An 18,446-nucleotide genomic window follows, 5' to 3' on the forward strand; every position below is an offset into this window, starting at 1 on the left:
ACAGAGGTGAGTCACAAGTGCCCTACTCCACAGATAATAATGTGAGAAGTGTTCTGACTATGAGCTGTTCTGCCTCTGAGCATCCTGGATTCTTGGGTACCTCAATACATTTTGTATTTGCCAGACTCTCATATTATCTCACACTTCCACCATCATGATCTTGGCAAGCCTCTATCTGTCCTCCTGACCCATGTATAAGTCCCAGTGGCTCTCCTGTCTAGTCTTCCATGTCACTGGATTGAATACCCAGTCCTATTAAAGCCTGTGTCACCGATGACTGTAGCAACTTGTTAACAGATTTATCTTCTCAGGTGGTCCATGGGCTTTTGTTCAACTTTGAAACCTTACTACTTTGCAGTCAGGAACCTGGTCTGTGGCTACATGATAAAATGAAAGGCACACCATCAAAGAGGAAAATTGTCTTTTTTGCTAACTATAAAGTGAACTAAGGTGTCAGAAAAGTTAAAACAAAGATAAAGAGTGCTTTTAGATCTCAACCAATTTTTAAATTACTCATCACATCTCTTCTAGCTAAAGACTAACTCTGGTAGCCTCCTGCAGCCTGATAGGAGTATTTCACACTTGGGTAGCAGGCAGGTCCACCAAATACTCAATGCTCACGGAAGACATAACTAAAAAGCAGCTACCGACTTTGAACTATACATGCAAGAAAATGCCCAGTAGAAGCATCTGCTAGATGTTCTTTCTATTTGGCATAGTAAGCCAGAATTACAGACACATGAATAACAGTAGCCTTACTGTAAACACAGCATCCAATCAATATATGTGGCAGCATTTCCCACCGGTCAATAGCACCAGCCTGCTCTTCCTTCCATCATTCATTCATTCATTCAGTCAGTCAGTCAGTCAGTGACAACTGCTGGGCAGTCTCTACATACCAGTCATTCTGCAACCGTCTGCGAGATAAGATACAAATGGATAAAAAGTCCCTGCGAGCGCAGGCTTTCTAGATGAGTTACTACAGATGGGTCTGGCAACGTGGTCTGATGAAGCAGTTACTATCTAATCCTGCTGGGTTCCAAAACGTTCTCGAGTTCCCTCTCGTATCTAGCAGGCCTTGGATAACCTCCAGAAAGCCGCTCAACATTCTAATCCAGCTGAATGGCTACAGGAGGCCCGTGTCAAGATGCAAAGATATTCAGACCGCAGGATTTTTCCAAGAAGGGCAAATTCAATACTGCCCCAACTCTCCAATGTGTGTTTTTCTTATAGGCGCTCCTCCCAAAGATCTAAAAAGACAACTGAGAGCCGGTAATGAGGAAACGCTGGGCTGGTGCCTCACCCAGCACCCAGGCATTTCCGTGGAGTTAGGGTACAGAGGGATTCCTTGGGTGTTCTCGCTCTACACAGTGTGGGGAAAAGAAAAGCTTCCAGTGCAGAGCCAGTCATGGAGCCTGGCTGGAGTCCACACTTGAGCCTTGTGGAACGCAGGTCCCACCGAACTCTACCCTAACGAGCTGGGTTATGTGCATTATGTACATAGCGACCCATCGAAGGCAAACTGCTCCCGACCCCTCAAACATACACTATTATTGTAGCATACCACCCGCCCCCGCCCGCTCCACCGCAGCTCTACCCACGGAACTCTGGACAGCGCCGCGCCCTCCCGGCCCCTCCCCACTCCCCCCCACCCGCCCCGGCCACCCCCGCACCCCCCGCCCGGACCCGGCGTGCGGGGGCCCACCGGGGCGCTGGCGGCCCTTTAAACACCCCCACCCTTACACACCAACCCCCCCCACCCCGCCCGGAAGGCAGCCGGAGAGGGACAAAACTCATGGCGTACAACCAGTGTCTTCCGCGGAACACGTCCGGGGCAGCCCCAACCCCGTGGGGTTCTCCACCCTGGGGGGGGGGTGACAGCCCCCGCCCCCCCCCGGGCGCCCCCCGCCAGGCCCGGGAGGCCGGGCCGTGGAGTGTCCGCGCGGCCAGGCTCCGGGGCGGGGCCGGCGGGAGCGCGGTCTCCGCCGCCGCCGCTGCCTCCGCCTGCCGCTCGGGCCGCCCGCTCGCCCGCCGCTGGGTGCGCTGCGCGCGGGGAGCAGCCGCGGTGCAGAGGTTCATGCAGCGGCGGCGGCGGCGGCGGCTGCTACTGCTGCCGCCGCGGAGGCAGACCGACCGGGCGCTGCCGCCGCCGCCCTCCCCCGGCTCCATGCCGCCGCCGCCGCCGCCGCCTCCTCCTCCTCCTCCTCCTCCACCTCCTCCTCTCCGGCGAGGGGCGGGGGGCTCCGGCCCGGGCTGGGCAACGCTCCTCGCAGCGCCGCTCCCCTCCCTGCCCTCCGCCCGGGCACCGGAGCCGGCGAGGGCACCCGCGGCTTCCTAGGAGCGCACGCTCCTCCGCGCGCCCCGCCGGACGGAGCGAGGGGGCGGGCGTGGGCGGGCGGCGGGGCAGCGGCGCCCGGCGCGGCTACAAGAGGAGGGGTCTTCCCTGGAGGATGCCCGGCGGCGGCGGCGGCGGCGGCGGCTCCTCACTCCTCAGCGTGAGCTGAAGCGGACCGGGAGCGAGCAGCGCGTCGCCATGCCAGCGTGACGGGCGCCCCCCGGCTGCCCGCGCGGGCCCCCGCGCTGCCCCACGCCGCGCCGCGCCGGCGCCGGGGTGCACGATGGGCTGTATCCAAAGCATCACCTGCAAGGCGCGGATCCGGCGCGAGAACATCGTGGTGTACGATGTGTGCGCCACCATCGACCAGTGCCCCACGCGCATCGAGGAGACCTCGCCCATCGTCCTGCGCTACAAGACCCCCTACTTCAAAGCGTCTGCCCGCGTGGTCATGCCCCCCATCCCCCGCCACGAGACCTGGGTGGTGGGCTGGATCCAGGCGTGCAACCAGATGGAGTTCTTCAACACCTACAGCGACCTGGGCATGTAAGCGACCCGGCGCGCGGCGCCAGAGAGGGGTCCCGGCCCCCGGCTCTACTCTCCACCCCGGACCCCCTCCCCTGCCCCCGCTGGCCGCGGCCCCTCGCTCCCCTCTAAACCTTCCTCCCGCCTCCCCAGCCACCTCCCTCCTCCCTGCGCTTTTGTTTCAGTGACAGGGCGGGTGACGGGAGGCTCCTCGCGAAGGCATTTTCTCGTGGTTTGCTTCTGACTCCCCGGAGAGGCGAGGAGAATCGTGTGGGGCTGGCAGAACGCGATCGGGAGGGTGTGAGGGGTAAAAGCCATGCGGGGGAGGCGGGGGGTGTGCTAGCGAGTGGTTTTGAAGTTGCTGGGCGTCTGTGTTTGTGGGGTTCCCCCAGGGAAGAGTTTGGAGGAAACCGTGGAGAGAGAGAATGGATGGAGTCCCGGGGGCGCATGGGCTGTGCCGCGCGCGTCCTTTGGAGACAATCAGGCTTAGAAGAGAAGGTCCGGGGTGGTTAAGCGAGGAGTTAGTGGAGCTGCCCTGGCCCCTTTGCGATTGTGGACTTTGAGCCTTTGTGCCCCGGGCTGGAAAGGCCGGGGGCATTTCCTTCTGGAACAGCAATTGCTACAGAGCCAACTCTGGCTGCGCGCGCCCAGAGCCTGATTTCTGGGGCGGTGGGGATCTGGGAAGGCACTGGGCGCGTCCTGACCAAGCGGGGCCGGGTGGCCTTGTGTCTGCAGCGGGGCTAGTGAAGCGCGGGGTGTTTCTTATGCTGGAAGGAAACGGGGAGTCTCTTGATCTGACTTGTAGGGTCTTTTCAAAACTTTTCCTAATTGCTGGAAGGGATCCCCCAGCGCCCACCGGCGGATCCTGGCGTCAGGCTGGGAGCTCTCCAACTTCTTTCAGCAGCGCTGGTTGGTGCGCACTGGGTTTGGCGGCTGGGGTGGAGATCCCGGATCGCGGAGGCTCCGCCGCCGCCGCCGCCAGGGGCCGCCAGCCTGCCCGGGGAGCAGCCAGCAGCAATGGTCAGGTCCAAGGCTTTATTTACTAAATTTTTATAACTCCTCGCTTTCTTGCAAAACTAGAGTCAGAGCGTCTGGCATCTCAGATAGCTAGAAGCTTTGGGGCCTGGATTGTGCTTGCTGTGACAATGTAGGGCTACAACATCCTAATTAGCCTCTAGCCTACTGGGAAAGGCTTTTTCTGGAAACACAACCTCATTTCATTCCTTCGTCTGAAACTCCAGAGCTCCCAATTTTTTACCTATTTAATATGGAAATGGGGTGGGGGAGTTCTCATTTTTCAAAGGTCAAACCATCTTTAGCAGCAGTTTGCAGGCTTTTTCTTTGCACTCTGGGTGCATGTAAGTTAACACTACTCATAGGCGCTAAAAGAAATTTTGACAGATCATTTTGTTTTCTCCAGACTTTGCACTTTTCTCTTTTAAGCATGAAAGCTCAGCGATAGGGAAAGCTCATTCCTGGTGAAGAACTGTAGATCTCAGTTTGCAATATGCCTCTGCACACTATGTTCTTGTCTTTCTGGAAGACAATCCGTTGTGAGAAATGGGGCGCATAACTATTCGGGGTGAATCATACAATTTGAAAAGACACACCCTCAAAAGAATGCGTCTATCTTAACACATGTGTCTGGAAACCACTTGTTTTTGTTTCTCTTTCTTGAAACTCATTCTTTCCAGCCCAGTTAGAGAAAACCACAGACAGGACAAGGGCCTGCATCATCTCATTCCCTTGCTAGCAGTGGGTAACCATGGCTGGGAAGAGTAACCACTTTCCCTGGCAGCCAAAAGCCCTGGGGTAGAGAAGCCAGGAAGGACTGACCGGAAGCAGCCTCATTTTCCAAAGACTGCACAAGTGAGGCTCTGTTGGCTTCACAGCTCTTAAACTGTCCTTTTCATGAACTAGAAAAGATGTTCTGCTCCCAGGGAAGTCAAGTGGAGATAGAAACAGTCATGAACAGTAGAACTTCTTAACTCTAGAAGAGGAGGCGTTATCCATATTGGAACCATGTTTCAACCACATGAATCAGCTACAACATATTCCCTGACCTCCCCTATTGAATTCTTGCATTGGGAGTCTGGAAAGAGGATTTCTGTTTCTTTTTAATTGCCACTCCTGATATTTCAAGATGTTAGATGCTTGTGGTTTTAGTTCAGGAGAGCAAAAAATAGACCCTAGAAAATTATAAAAAGGTATTATTATAGATCTGTGTCCAGAATCTACCTGTCTCTTCATGGCTGTAATAATTACTGTGTTTTTAAGACCACTTTGAAGCCCAGATTTTATTGTACCAATTTCCACAAGATGTTTACACTCTGAAAACTTTGCCAACATCAACTTTTTAATGAGTACTCCTCCTGCATGCAAGTCACTGCCGTCTATTCGTCAAGTCCATCTCAGCCAGTACTTGAGTGGAAAAAACACTGCAGGCTGAATTTTCACCCTGTCCAAGCTTCTGTTATGTGAAGTGTGATATGATGAAGGGGTTTGGGATAGAAAGGTGACTTTTCAACATATTGAAAAAGCATTGCGCCAGAGGAAATCCACAGCTTAAGATGGCAAGAAACCTCTATTTACAGTGTTAAAAGAAAACATGAGGTTTTTGTGGTGGAAATGTTGCACATTTCCAAGAAGACCTAAAAGAACAGTTGAAATAGCTGATGGCATGATGGCTTCATTTGAACTGGAGCTCCAGTGACTTGGCATTTCCTCAAAGGACTCTATAGAAGCCAGGCTGGTGAATACTTGTAGCACTTACTTACTTATTTGGGCCTAGCGGATCCTGTTAATTCAGCCATCAAACAGCCATCCACAAGATTTCACCCTTCAGTGAAGAAGGGGCCTTGCTTTTTCTTAGTCAACCTGCAATAAACAAATGTTTACCAAGTACCTCTGATGTCCAAGCCCTGCAAAGAAAGCAATGAAATATGCAGGTAGCCTCACTGAGGTGCGCGTGCTTGCGCTCTCTCCCCCCCCCTCTCTCTCTCTCCCTCTCTCTCTCTCTCTCTCTCTCTCTCTCTCTCTCTCTCTCTCTCTCTCTCTCTCTCTCCCTCTCCCTCTCCCTCTCCCTCTCCCTCTCCCTCTCCCTCTCCCTCTCCCTCTCCCTCTCCCTCTCTCTCCCTCTCTTCCTCTCTCCCTCTCTCCCTCCCTCTTTCCCTCTCTCTCCCTCTCTCTTTCTCTCTCTCTCTTTCCCTCTCTCCCTGTCTTCCCCACTCCCCCTCCCTCTCTCTCCCCCACTTCCTGTCTCCCTTTCTCCCTCCCCAACCCCATGCAGAGAAAACCAGCCTCTACAATGACGTGGGAGAAAGGGCTGAGAGAGGCAGGGGACTCACCAGGGTTTTGTCAAAAGGAAAAGACTGAAGCTGGACTCAAGGGAGAGAAAACATGCAGCTAGGCAAAGAAGAGGGATTAAGTTCAAAGGAGAAAAAAAAAATGGAAGATGTTAGGAAAATAGGCTGCTGTAGAATGTTTAAGGAGAATAATAGGTGAAGTTTGAAGAGTACAGCTTGTTGTTGAAGAGGGCCTAGATGATCTTGACCAGACAGTGGGTATCAGGGAGGCTCTGTGTACCTTCTTTACGCTTCCCACCAGAGGCAGAAGAATTTTATGTTGAGCACTTCCAAATACTGGAGGACAACATTCAAGAAGTTTCCTGAATGCTGTTCTAGGCAAGGAATGGGGCTCTCTAAATGACGTGAAGCTGAAGTCTAGGGAAACCTGTAAAAGACCTTCTATTTGCATTGTCTTCTTCAGCTAAAAGGGAATCTTCAAGATCTGCTGAGGGCAGGTGGTCCTCAAATTCTCTCAGATGCTCATTTGAATAACCCATCTTTTAGCTTCTATGCTATTTTGCTAGGTGTTCTTCTATCTTCCTTTAAAATCGAGGTGCTCTCTGCAGAATGCAGCCATTGCTAGTCCATCACCAAACCTACTGATTCCATCTCTGTAACATACAACTGTAACTCCACCACCACTCTTTATTGTCACTGCTACAATCATTAAGACTTGTCACTATTAGCTACCATCAACTAGTTCCTGTGAGCTTTTTTTTTTTTAACTGAACTTGCCACTTCTGTTCTTTTCCTCTCTTGGCCTGTCTTATTGTCCTGCTGTTTTCCTACAGCAGGGAGAGAGGTGGAGTAAAAACATAGATGTCATAGCTTTCCTGCTTCAAGTTTTTAGTAACTTTCCATCACAATGGAAATTGGAAAAACTCGTCTCACTCTGAATATCTGTTCTAAAGCTAGATCAACTTTCTCCAGTTCTTCAAAGGAATCAGCTTTGCGCCAATTCAGTTTTCCATGTGTTCTCAGGCTGAGATGCTTTTTTCCTACTTACCCTGACCTCACTAATTCTTGTCCCTCATTCCCATCTCTGCGACCCTTAGAAAGACCGCCCCTGATCTCACAGTTTCAGTCAAGGTCCTCTTGTTCTTCTACATCATAATGCCTTGTTACTGCTAGTGAGAATATAATGGGTTATTTAACTTCTGACTTGCTGCTAGAAAATAAGTGCCATAAAGTAGATAATGTATTCATTTTGTTTTCTGTGGACAGTGTCTAGACCATAGCATATGTTCAATAAACGTGTGACACGACTAAATAAATGGGACATTTTTATAACTCAAAGAGTCAGTATTCTTTCCAACAAATCATGCAAAATTAACTCATCCTGTCAACCTTAAGTCTTCCTCACAAAGCTCTTAAACATGTGACACTCCAGCACTGACATACAATACAGTTGAACTCTCTCCACTGGCCTTTCATGTCCATTTTGTTCTGTATCACCCTGTTGTAGGATCTGCTTCTCACCATGGAGTGTGTGTATCTGTCACATGTTCTGTCTCCTTGCTGTGTTCTGTATTCCAGGAATGGTAGTCAGCAAACACTGAAGCTCCTTTCATATCACTTACCTACTATACAGTGACATTTAGTATCTGCCTAAAGAAACACAATGTAGAAACTTCTGTTTCACCCATATTATTAATTGTGACTCCCAGAATTTGTGGGGATTTCTTAAAGGCCCTTCCTGGATGAATCATGCTCTCCTAAGCTAGAGCTTATGTGCTGTTACATGTCTGGCATGGCTTAGAGAGTAACCCTCATTGATCATAAAAATCATCCTTTGGGCATTTTGCTCTTGAAGTCCAAATCAGCCCATCTGTCCATGGAGCCTCATGAGCAATACCCATTCCCGTTACTTTCTAGTCAGGAAGCTCATGACCTACAACTCACCAGAAACATGGGGGACCCTGGTCCAGAAGAGCATCAAGTGGGAACACAGGATCTAATTCCTTGCTGCATGTCCTGAGTACCCTTGAGGGGAAGATGGACTAACCCTTTGCCTCTAATCTCCTCCATCTCCACAAAAGAGGAGCAGCAGAGGATTAACTGGTTTTATCAGTAAAGCATTAAGCTCACTGGAGATAAAGCTCAACTCCAGAATTTGGGGGAGGGTGGAGAAAGGCTGAAAGGATAAAGGAGTAGGGGAGGAGACAAATGGTTAGGGAAAAAGTAGAAGGAAAGGAAGTGTGGCTTGTGGAGCCTAGGATGCCAGTCTGCAGCTTCAGGGCCCCTGGATAGGTTAGGGAAAGCAAGATGCGAAGTCAAGCCTCAAAGGCACCAGTGACCTTCTTCAGGGAAGCAGGGGAAAATGCTGTCTTTGGGGATAGGTCTGCTGGGTCATCAGGTTCCAGGTTCATAATGAAGCTGGCAAAGGATTAGGAAATTAAACTTGTGGTATAGCATACAATGTCCCAAATACCTCCTTTACCTTTTTCTTGGGTGTACTCTGAGCCATCCCAGCCTCCTGGGTGCAGGAATTATCATCATCTTTGTTGATAAAGCCCAGTGTGTGAAGTAACTTGCCTGAGGCCAGATAGCTCGTCCTTGGCAGAGTTGGCATATTAAGCCATGTGTTCTGATCCAGTGTCCTGACATTCTGTACATAGCCATAGATGACCTGAAATGAGGTCACATTGTTCCTCCATTCATAGAAAACCTCGTACATGTTGAGAATCCTTTATCCAAAATGCTTGGCATCAGAAGTGCTTTAGATTGGGGATTTTTTAAAATTTTGGAATATGTGCATATACATAACAAGATATCTTGTAAATGAGACCCAAGTCTGAACACAAAATTAACTTATTCCTGATGGAAATGTTAGACAATATTTTTTCGTGTGCCTGTGTTTTGACTAGAACCCATAAGATGACATCAGGTGTAGAGTTTTTATTTGTGGCACCATGTCAGAGCTCAAAAAGTTTTAGATTTAGGAGCATTTCTAATTTTAGTTTTTCAGTGGGGGCTTCTCAACTGTAGCTGCTACTGCTGTATCAATTGCCATAGCCTATTAACACAGAGCTTCTTGTGGGAAAGTCAGCATTGCTTAAAGGCCTCAGGTAAATGCTTTTCCATTCCCCACACCAGTTTACAATACTGGAACTTGACAATACTGAGCCTCATGCTTACTCTCTCCTTTGAACTATGTTCTCTGTCCTATAGCTTTCTTCCTATCAAACTCCTTCCTTTGTCTATCATGGTCCCCTGAGAAGAAAAGTTATCATGGGTGACAGAGACCATTGTTCTTGTGAGGTTAATACTTATGGATTACCTTGAGAAGAGAAGTAACTGGAAATTAGCAGTAATGAAGCATTCTAGTAAGCACTTACAAAGAGGCAGGGCCTATGTGGTACTCACAGTCCCTAGCAAGGCCTGGAGCCTGCATTCCACCAATAGAAATACCCTTAGTGTGGGTTTGTTCCCCATGAAGACAGCCTGCAGAAAGTGGCCTCTTGTTCTCATCAGACCAAATCAATGAGGTATTTAAGGATTGTTCTGGAGTTGTTATTAATTTTAGTAAAAAGAGGGTAAGAGCGTGTGTGTGTGTGTGTGTGTGTGTGTGTGTGTGTGCGCGCGCGCGCGTGCATGTGTGTACTGGACAGTTGTCTACATCAAGGAATGCCTAGGAATCTAGGAAATGCTGCTTGAAAAGGAAAAGGAAGAGAAAGATAACACACAAATAAAGTTCTGTATGTCTGCCACTATGCTGATATCCTGCAAACATGGCTTTATGGAAAATTTGCCCTGTGAAGGAGGTTTTCCTGTTGCCAGGTTCAGGGAGTCTTGATAATACTCTAAGGCATCACAGCCAAAAAGCCCCCAGACCAGGAGACAAACCTACATCCTCTGACTACTCTATTTCTAGTGGACTGCCTTGCCTCACAGGAAAGAGGCTCTGTGAAGTTGTTCTGCAAGATAAAAATATTGAATTTAGCCTTATTGTTTTTATCTGACATGTGCCTTTCCTCACTCCTTTGAAACCGAGCTTTGAGGCCGTGAATGTAGACCTCTGAATTCCCGTAGAAGTGATGAATACTAAGTGATGAATGCTAAGAGTTTATGGAAGGATAGGAACAAAGACAGCAGGAGCTCTCATCTGTACTGAGGCGCTCACTGGAGCGCTCTGTCCTCTGTTCCCAGGTGCCCGGCACTGGCCCCTCTGAACTGTCCATTCTAGCTCTGTACCAGCATCTCCAGAGCTTCCCCGTGGTCACACATCAACCATGAAAGGCAGCACTGGGTCCCAGCAGACAGTAGCTCACACCACTCAGAGTCTGGATTTGGAGCTCAGTTCAGTACTCAAACTCTGGTGGGTGACTGTAAAGAAAAAGAGGATTCCATTCTGGTGGTAGAAGACACATTTGGCTCTACCATTGCCCTTTGGATGATCGGACTTCTTCTAACATCCTATGTATCAAGCTCTATGAAGGCCTCTCAGCCTACTATGTCAGCTGTGTGGACGCTGCTTCTGAACATAGATGGGCAATAGTAGTCAAGTGTGTCCTGTCTCTTAGTAGATTAAAAATCAAATGAGATAAAAAGTGAAAATGCAGGGCCGGGAGTTTGGCCTAGTGGTAGAGTGCTTGTCTAGCATGCACGAAGACCCAGGTTTGATTCCTCGGTACCACATACATAGCAAAAAGCCAGAAGTGGTGCTGAGGCTCAAGTGGCAGAGCTCTAGCCTTGAGAAAGTCCAAGGACAGTGCTCAGGCGCTGAGCCCAAGCCCAGGACTGGCAAAAAAACAAAAAACAAAAAACAAAAAACAACAACAACAAAAAAGTGAAAATGCTCTCCAAACCATAGCATACTATATGCATGTCTTTTAAAAATACTTTCGTCAGGGCCGGGAGTTTGGCCTAGTGGTAGAGTGCTTGCCTAGCATACACGAAGACCCGGCTTCGATTCCTTGGTACCACATACATAGAAAAAAAAAAGCCAGAAGTGGTGCTGAGGCTCAAATGGTAGAGTTCTAGCCTTGAGAAAAATCCAAGGACAGTGCTCAGGCCCTGAGCTAAGGCCCAGGATTAGAAAAAAAAAAATTTGTCTGTTATGGGACTTGAACTCAGGGCTTGGGCTGAGCTTCTTTGTACTCAAGGCTAGAACTCTACCACTTGAACCACGGCACCATTTCCAGTTCTTGAGTGAGATAAGAGTTTCATGGAGTTTTCTGCCTGGGCTGGCTTTGAACCACAGTCTTCAGATCTTGGCCTCCTAAGTAGCTAGGATTATAAGCGTGAGGCACCAGTGCCGTTTTACATATCTTTATTATTGCAAAGCTTAGCCTGGTGCTGTGGCGTACGCCTGTAATCCTAGCTACTTTCAGAGACCTTGGTTCAAAGCCAACCTAGGCACTAAAAAGTCTGTGAAATTCTTATTTCCAATTAACCAGCAGAAAACCAGAAGTGGCCTTGTGGGTAGGACGGTAGCCTTGAGCTGAAGAGCTCAGGCCCAGGGATCAGTCCCATGACCGACAGTCCCCCCAAAAAACTTGTTATTATAGAGGGTGACTCTGGATCAGCTTTAAAGAATAATAGAGTGATTTTGATCAAAGTACATTATATACATATATGGAAAATCACTGTGATGCTCCTATACAGTTACAATATACTAATTTTTAAAATTAAAAGAATGACAAGAAAACCTAAAAGAAAAAAATAGAATGTGATAGAAGTCTAAAAAAGTGACATTATGGGGTTCAGTATGGAAAACTCACCAAAATATTAAGTGAAATACAAAATGTGCAAGACAATACATTAAAGGGAAAAAAATGAACAGCAAGGTCCTGGTTGTATCCATAACCTCCAGGCAGACTAGGCTTTACTTTAGAGCTGTCATGTCAGCTTCCCTGAACCCCACTCAGAGCAGGGGGGGAAGTGAAAGACTTTCTGTGTAACTGTGGAGCCAGGGCTCTTGATCTCTACTAAACCAGGAACATAGTTTCTCTGAATGATATCTGTGGCCTAGGGGAATCTTCATGGGGACAGCCTGTCCCATCCCAGCCCTCCTTTGGTGATAGTATCAATTGAGCTTGAGTAAGGAGCTACAATGTACCCAAGGCCAGGACTTGGAGAGGGAGCCTTAACTACAGCCTGAAAGCCTCATTGTTTATGCCCAGGACAGTTGTGGATGAGACTAACACTTGAAAACATTTATGTCCAAAGCTAGTTTTTGTTGTTGCTGTTGGTTGTGGAGCTTGAACTTGAGGCTTATGTGCTGTCCCTGAGCTCTTTTGCTCAAAGTTAGCACTCTACCACTTCGAGCTACAGAGCCACTTCCAGTTTTCTGGTGGTTCATAGGAGATAAGACTCTCAAGGATTTTACTGATAGGCTGGCTTTGAACCACGATCCTCAGATCTCAGCCTCCTGAGTAGCTAGGATTACAGGCATGAGGCTACAAGTACCCACTCCAAAGCGATTTTTATTCTTCCTCTTTCATAATTTTGTCTCTTTGTTAGAGGACCTCATGATAATCGTGAGACATTTTTAAGGGCAATGAATATTCCCTGTGTTAGGCAAGTTGAGACCTAAAGAGATTAACTAATACGTTCAAGGTCATCCTGACAAGTGCTGGTAGAATTGGGCCTGGTGCTGAGCCTCTTGCGCCAATGTCCTTTCCCATGCCATAGTCGTCCGCCAGCCAGTGATGGAGGTTGGTGACAGGTCACTCTCAGAGATATGTTCAAACCCCTCAGTCAGCCCGCATGTAGGTATCTTTAAGGGTGTCATTTATGGCCTCTGCATACCAACAGGAAGACAGGAACTAAATACATTCCACAACACAAAAGGGAATTTTTTTCAGGCTGTCTGATTAATCCAGAATAATTAAGGCCATGTGCCCATGGATGGTCCATCAGCAGGGTGATTGTGTCAGTCCTGTCTGAGAAACCTCCTCTGGTTCATGCTCCCAGAATCTGACCTTTCCCCAGCTGGCTTGTGGGCCTGTGTCAGGCTGATGCACTCAGAGGCTGTCAGAGGTCTGGCTAATGGGAAGCACTAAATCGACATCCTCAGTAAGCAGCCTTTGTAACGTCCTGAAGGGGCAGATGGGCCAGGGCTGCCAGGGATAAGTGGTAGCAGGGACAGGCTTTGGCAACACTAAAAGCTGCCAGAAACAGGCAAATTAGATGTTACTTTGCCCTTCTCCTGGTGTGATAGGGTGTCAGGAGCTGGGAGGGAGCATCTGAATCTGAGAAGCTGCTTCTGGGAGAATAAGATCTTATCTGCTCATTCTTTTTTCCTGATAGCCATTTCAAAATGGCAGCCTCTTTCCACATCGAAGTTGAGGGAATCATCTCAGATACTCAACTATGAGTATCTGTTTCAAACTTCCTTAACCCATTTTTACACATTCTTTAGAGAGGGTGAGATGTTTGTACTACCAAGCTAAACCTCAGACTACAGTAGAAAATATTTTCTTGACCTTTAGAACTTTGTGTCAGGCATACCTGTATGCTCTGAGTAATGAGTGCATATTACTATGTCTTCCTCTGAAACGACAATCTACTTACTCAATGATAACAAAACTATTTTTGGACATTTTGCTAGTGCTAGATGCTTCATATGCTTTGCCTACAAGGTAGTTACCATCATTATTTCCTTTGGATTAAGATAATGAAACCGAGGCTGAGAGAGGTTGGATGGCATGCCCAGCAGTACCCAACTAATTAGTTACAGACAGATTTAGAAAGTAAATTAAACTAACTAATGATTGTGATGGTTTCTTGTCTTCTAAGAGTTGAATGGGGGGGAAAGTGAGCATTGAGTAAATGAATGTATAAATAGGGAGCTGAAGACATTGCTTTCATCCCTGCTGAGGAGATCTGGGAAACAGAATTTAAATCAAATCGGAAATGTCTAGCCCACTCACCTCTGTCTGGTTCGCTCACTAAGATCAAGGTCTTAGAATCAGAGCACCTGACTCAGTATTCTTTGCCCTTTCAGCCTGCTTTGCCAGCAACTGCTACCACCTTCATTCACACTTTCTATTCTTCAGACTGAAGAGTAGAAAAATATCTAGGAAAATGCAAATAGTGGGTCAGCAGAATCCTTCTGAACTCACAGGACATTAGCATAGGAGATCATCTTTTCAGCCCTCTACTTTTCAGATGTGGCAGCTAAAACACAGGGGGAGGCAACATGAGAATGTGGGGGCTCAAGACCAGCACTCGGACCAATAGCCAATGGTTTTTCATCTCTGGGCCTTTCCCACTGTCTCACTCCATGGGTTATGGCTAAAGTCACCCCTGGTCCCCCAATCTGAAACAGTCATCAGAAGTCAGCACCTCCTAATTCTTTTAATCACTCCTCCTTCCCTGTTTGCTGAGAGTTCAGGTCTTCAGGTACAGATGGCTACCTGCCCACAAGAGAAAACAGATGGAGTACAGGAAGAGCCATCCCTTGGCAGTACAAAGAGGAACTCAAATCAGCCCAAGGGATATCTCTGCAGTTGCCAGGAGCAGTGAGACCAGCCTATTCCCAGCGTCCATATGCAGTGATTAGCAAGTTAGAGAGGAGAGGGTCTCCCTAGAGACATGCTTCACAGATGGCAGGAAATTGGAGGGCCTGTCAATCAAGGGAGGAAGGGTGTATGGAGAAATTGTGATTCAGCTGGGATGCCCCCAACCCCTGACCCCTGTTCTCTACTCTTGTTACTCTCACTCCTACCATCCCAGTTGCCCATAGCAGGCAGGCATGGACCTTCTGGCTCCCTACCTACAGACGTAAGCAAGATATCCTCATGGCCCCTGGCAGCTCCAGAAGAAACAAGATCCAAGTAGTGTCAAAGATGACAGATTGTGAGGGGGCCAGAGGCCCACCCCTGACAGCAGGGCTCAGCTGGGGAGGGCCTGGAGAGAAGAAACAGATGGAGGGAACTCTGAGAGGGATATCCTAGCAGCCTGGGGACTGTCTCTGTTGTGGCTTTTTAGTTGGGTTTCAGTCAGTTTTCTCATTTCTTTTTTTTTTTGTGTGTGTGTGTGGGGGAAGATTGGTTGGTTTATTTTGTTAAAGAGGCATTTTAGCATAAGGTCATGATCTGATTGTGCTGTGTCTGTTTACTCTACAAGAGGTAGGATGGGGAAGAGAAAAAAAAAAAAGAACAAATTCAGCTGGCTACATTTTGCTTTGCTCTGGTGAGGATCTGAGGTGGATATAGAAGGCCTGCAGAGGGGGCAAGTGTAGACTTCCCAGCAGTGGGCTGGCTGCCTCCAAAGCTGTCCCTGGTACCAGTCCAGGCTGCCTCTTATGTAGAGGACTTTAAAAATCCAGGATGGTGTCAGGGATTCACTTCTCCATGCCTCATCCTGTTTCAGCCTTGTCGTGCTCCTCCTCTAGAGCCTAGTTCCTGCCCTTGGAGAACAACACATCCCAGGTCTTCTAGCCAATTCAGATCCACTATGGTGTGTCTACTACCTGGCACCGTCTCTGTAAGACCTGTTCACTTGCAGAGCTCTGGATGCCTGTTTAATCAGTCCTGCTGCCTTGATTCTCTGGTATTTGTAGTCAGGCTCACGATTGCCTTTGTCGAGATCAACTGCTTGTCCTGTCTTTATGCCCATTTGAACTTAACTTTCTGAAGAATTATTATTATTATTATTATTCTCATTATTTTGTCATGGAGTTTGAACTCTGAGCCTGAGTTCTTTCCCTGAGCTCTTCAGCTCAAAGCTGAGCCACAGCCCCACTTCTGGTTTTCTGGTGGTTAATTGGAGATAAGAGTATCAGAGACTTTTGTGCCTGGGCTGCCCAGCTCTCTGAATGTTTTCACACCATCCTTCAGGTGAAAAAGTCATTGAAAAATATTCTGTCAGAAATGCCTGTGGTGGAATAAGAGAGTAAATGGAGGGGATGAATTTGCCCAATGTACAGTATACATGTATGAGGATAGCACAATGAAATTCATTTGTATAATTTATCTATGCTAATACAAAAGGACAGGGAAAGTATGAAACATGCCTCTGATTAAGCTAAAGTAGAATAATCGAAGAGAGGAAAGGGTGTGGTTCAATCAGGGATATAGCCAAAGTTGAAAGGGCACAGACCAATTTACAGATATTCCTGAGCATTTCTACACACAATAATGCCCAGCTTCTCTGATGCTGTGTCACTGTCACACAATACTGAATGATCTCCCTGGCCTGCAGCCTCCAGCTTAGAACAAAATTCTCAATTCTGCATCCTTCCATCCAACTTCTATATGTTTCTGATTTGCATCTATCTATGCTTTTTTTTAAAAAAAAATCTGTATTATATGTAAAAGTTCAGGCTTATTGATTGTGTTGAGCAGATGCTCTTCATTATTCTAGTTATAATTTATTCTAAATTATCCTAGATAATTTTTTGACTTGATCTATTAGTTATTGAGGTTGGCTACAGTTTTTCTCTGTGCTCATGATTCTTCTTGAAGTTTTTGATTTTTGCTTTATACCTTTTGAGGCTGAGTCTGCTTACCTCGTAAGTTTTTGTTTTCTGATCTTGTATCCAAAGAAGAAATTTGTAATAAACATGTTTCCCAAGATATTTAGTTTATAATGATTTTCTTACAAGATCCTTCAGTCCCTCTATTATAGACAGAAATAAGCTTTTAGTGGCTACTTTTTCTAGTTTGAGTGAATGTCACTTTAGAAAAAAAGCTGTGTAGGCAAACGCTTTGATTAAATAGAACAGATTTTTGTAGCAACCCTATTAAGAATTGAGATAGGAGCCAAGGCTCCATGAGAGCTGTGGGTTTAAGGCTAAGGACAAGGGAGCTCAGCCAGTCACCTCACAGTGCATTGGGCATAACCAACTGGGGCAAATTGCTGCCTCAGCAGACCCAAGTTCTCCAAGGTGTTGTAAGGGACTCTGCTGAATGACTATGGCCTTTGTCACCCACATGTCCATGCTATTGGTAGTGCTGACTCTGTCCTGAGATACCTGAAGTTTCTTCCAGAATGAAAAGCGCACGTTCTGACGATGCTTCAGGGGTCTCCTGAGTTGAATTCTGCTGTTCATCCTCTGTGTCTCCCTACAACATCAGAGTCACAAATAGCTGGCTCCAGGTTCCCCTGCACCTGTTCCCTGGCCTTACACACACACACACACCACCCGCCCCACCCAGGGCTCATTTTGTACTGGAATTTGGCTTCTGGCTGAAAGGAGTTTGTCTGCTTCCTTTCCTTCCAGATGGTTCTGAGGAAGGCCAATAGAGGATAGGGAGGTATGGTGGGGGAGGGCACTGGGGCAGGGAGGTTAAATATCTGCCATTTGGAAGGTGTTTCCATGGGGAAAGGTGCACATGCCTAATCTCACCCTGACAATCGGCAGGCTGACTTTCTCTGTCTTTTCTTTCATCCAGCCCACTCCAGGCAGAATCAGCCAGTTCCTGAAAGTGTCCTTGTTAGGTTCTCACTTGGTCATTCACTTTGTACTCTGTTTTCAGAGACGATCTGGCTTGACCTGTTTGCAGTCAGGAGAAGAATTCATTCTTTCTCCTGCTCACTGATCCAACCTAGGAGTTACTATTACCCCAACCACACCCCTGCTTTTATCTTTTACACTATAGTATACCAATAAGAAAGGTCAGCTATTACTCTTTGACTGCCTTTAAGACTTTCTGGCCTTATTCAGGTACCAGGTAGCAGCCTTTCCTATTCTGGGGTTGAACAAATTTCCCTTCTCTGTGGCCCTGTTCGTCCCTTATACACTAGTTTCATTCCCACCACTCCTAGAGTGAAGTCCTTTCTGTCATCTCCTCCTAGACCTGAACTCCAGCCAGGCAAGGACCAGATCTAAAGCTCAAAGTCCCAGAATTAGGTTACAAGGAATCCTGATGTCTTTTATATGTATGAAGGATGTCATGGAATCATGCCAACAAAAAATCGCAGGTCATTATCAAAGTGGTAAACTGGGCCTGAGCACTGAGTACAGTGGGAGATGGAGCTGCCCAAAGGAGAAGCTTTGGATAACTCCAACCAACCAAATGAAGCAAACACTAATGCTTGAGAAGCAGTTTCTATCATCTGTTTAAAGCGTGACCAAGATGTCTTCCTAAGATTCATTTTCCATGTTGCTTGCTGGTTTCTGAATTTGAGCAGAAGTGTAATGCATACCCATGGCCCATTATGTGGCCTCATCCTCCGTTTTCTGGATTATCTAGGTCTGTTTATAGAGAGCCTCACACCACCTGGAAGAGTTCATAAATTTTATATCTTTGCCAATGGCACTGTAGACCTCTCACATTGGAGTGTTT

At 47.4% G+C, this 18,446-nt stretch overlaps 1 protein-coding gene across 1 annotated transcript in view; it reads left to right on the forward strand.

Annotated features, from left to right (window-relative positions):
* The first annotated feature begins 2,499 nt into the window (after positions 1-2,499).
* The window catches only part of Fam78b (family with sequence similarity 78 member B), an 82,589-nt gene continuing 66,642 nt past the window's right edge, over positions 2,500-18,446 (forward strand). The window contains exon 1 of the mRNA XM_090340546.1: positions 2,500-2,881. Coding sequence (XP_090196672.1) covers positions 2,619-2,881 — 263 coding nt within the window. The 5' untranslated portion in view covers positions 2,500-2,618. The remainder of the gene's footprint in view (positions 2,882-18,446) is intronic.

The sequence above is a fragment of the Megascapheus bottae genome, chromosome 10 (assembly GCF_031878675.1).
Source record: "Megascapheus bottae isolate mThoBot1 chromosome 10, mThoBot2.hap1, whole genome shotgun sequence".
In the NCBI taxonomy this organism is placed as follows: domain Eukaryota; kingdom Metazoa; phylum Chordata; class Mammalia; order Rodentia; family Geomyidae; genus Megascapheus; species Megascapheus bottae.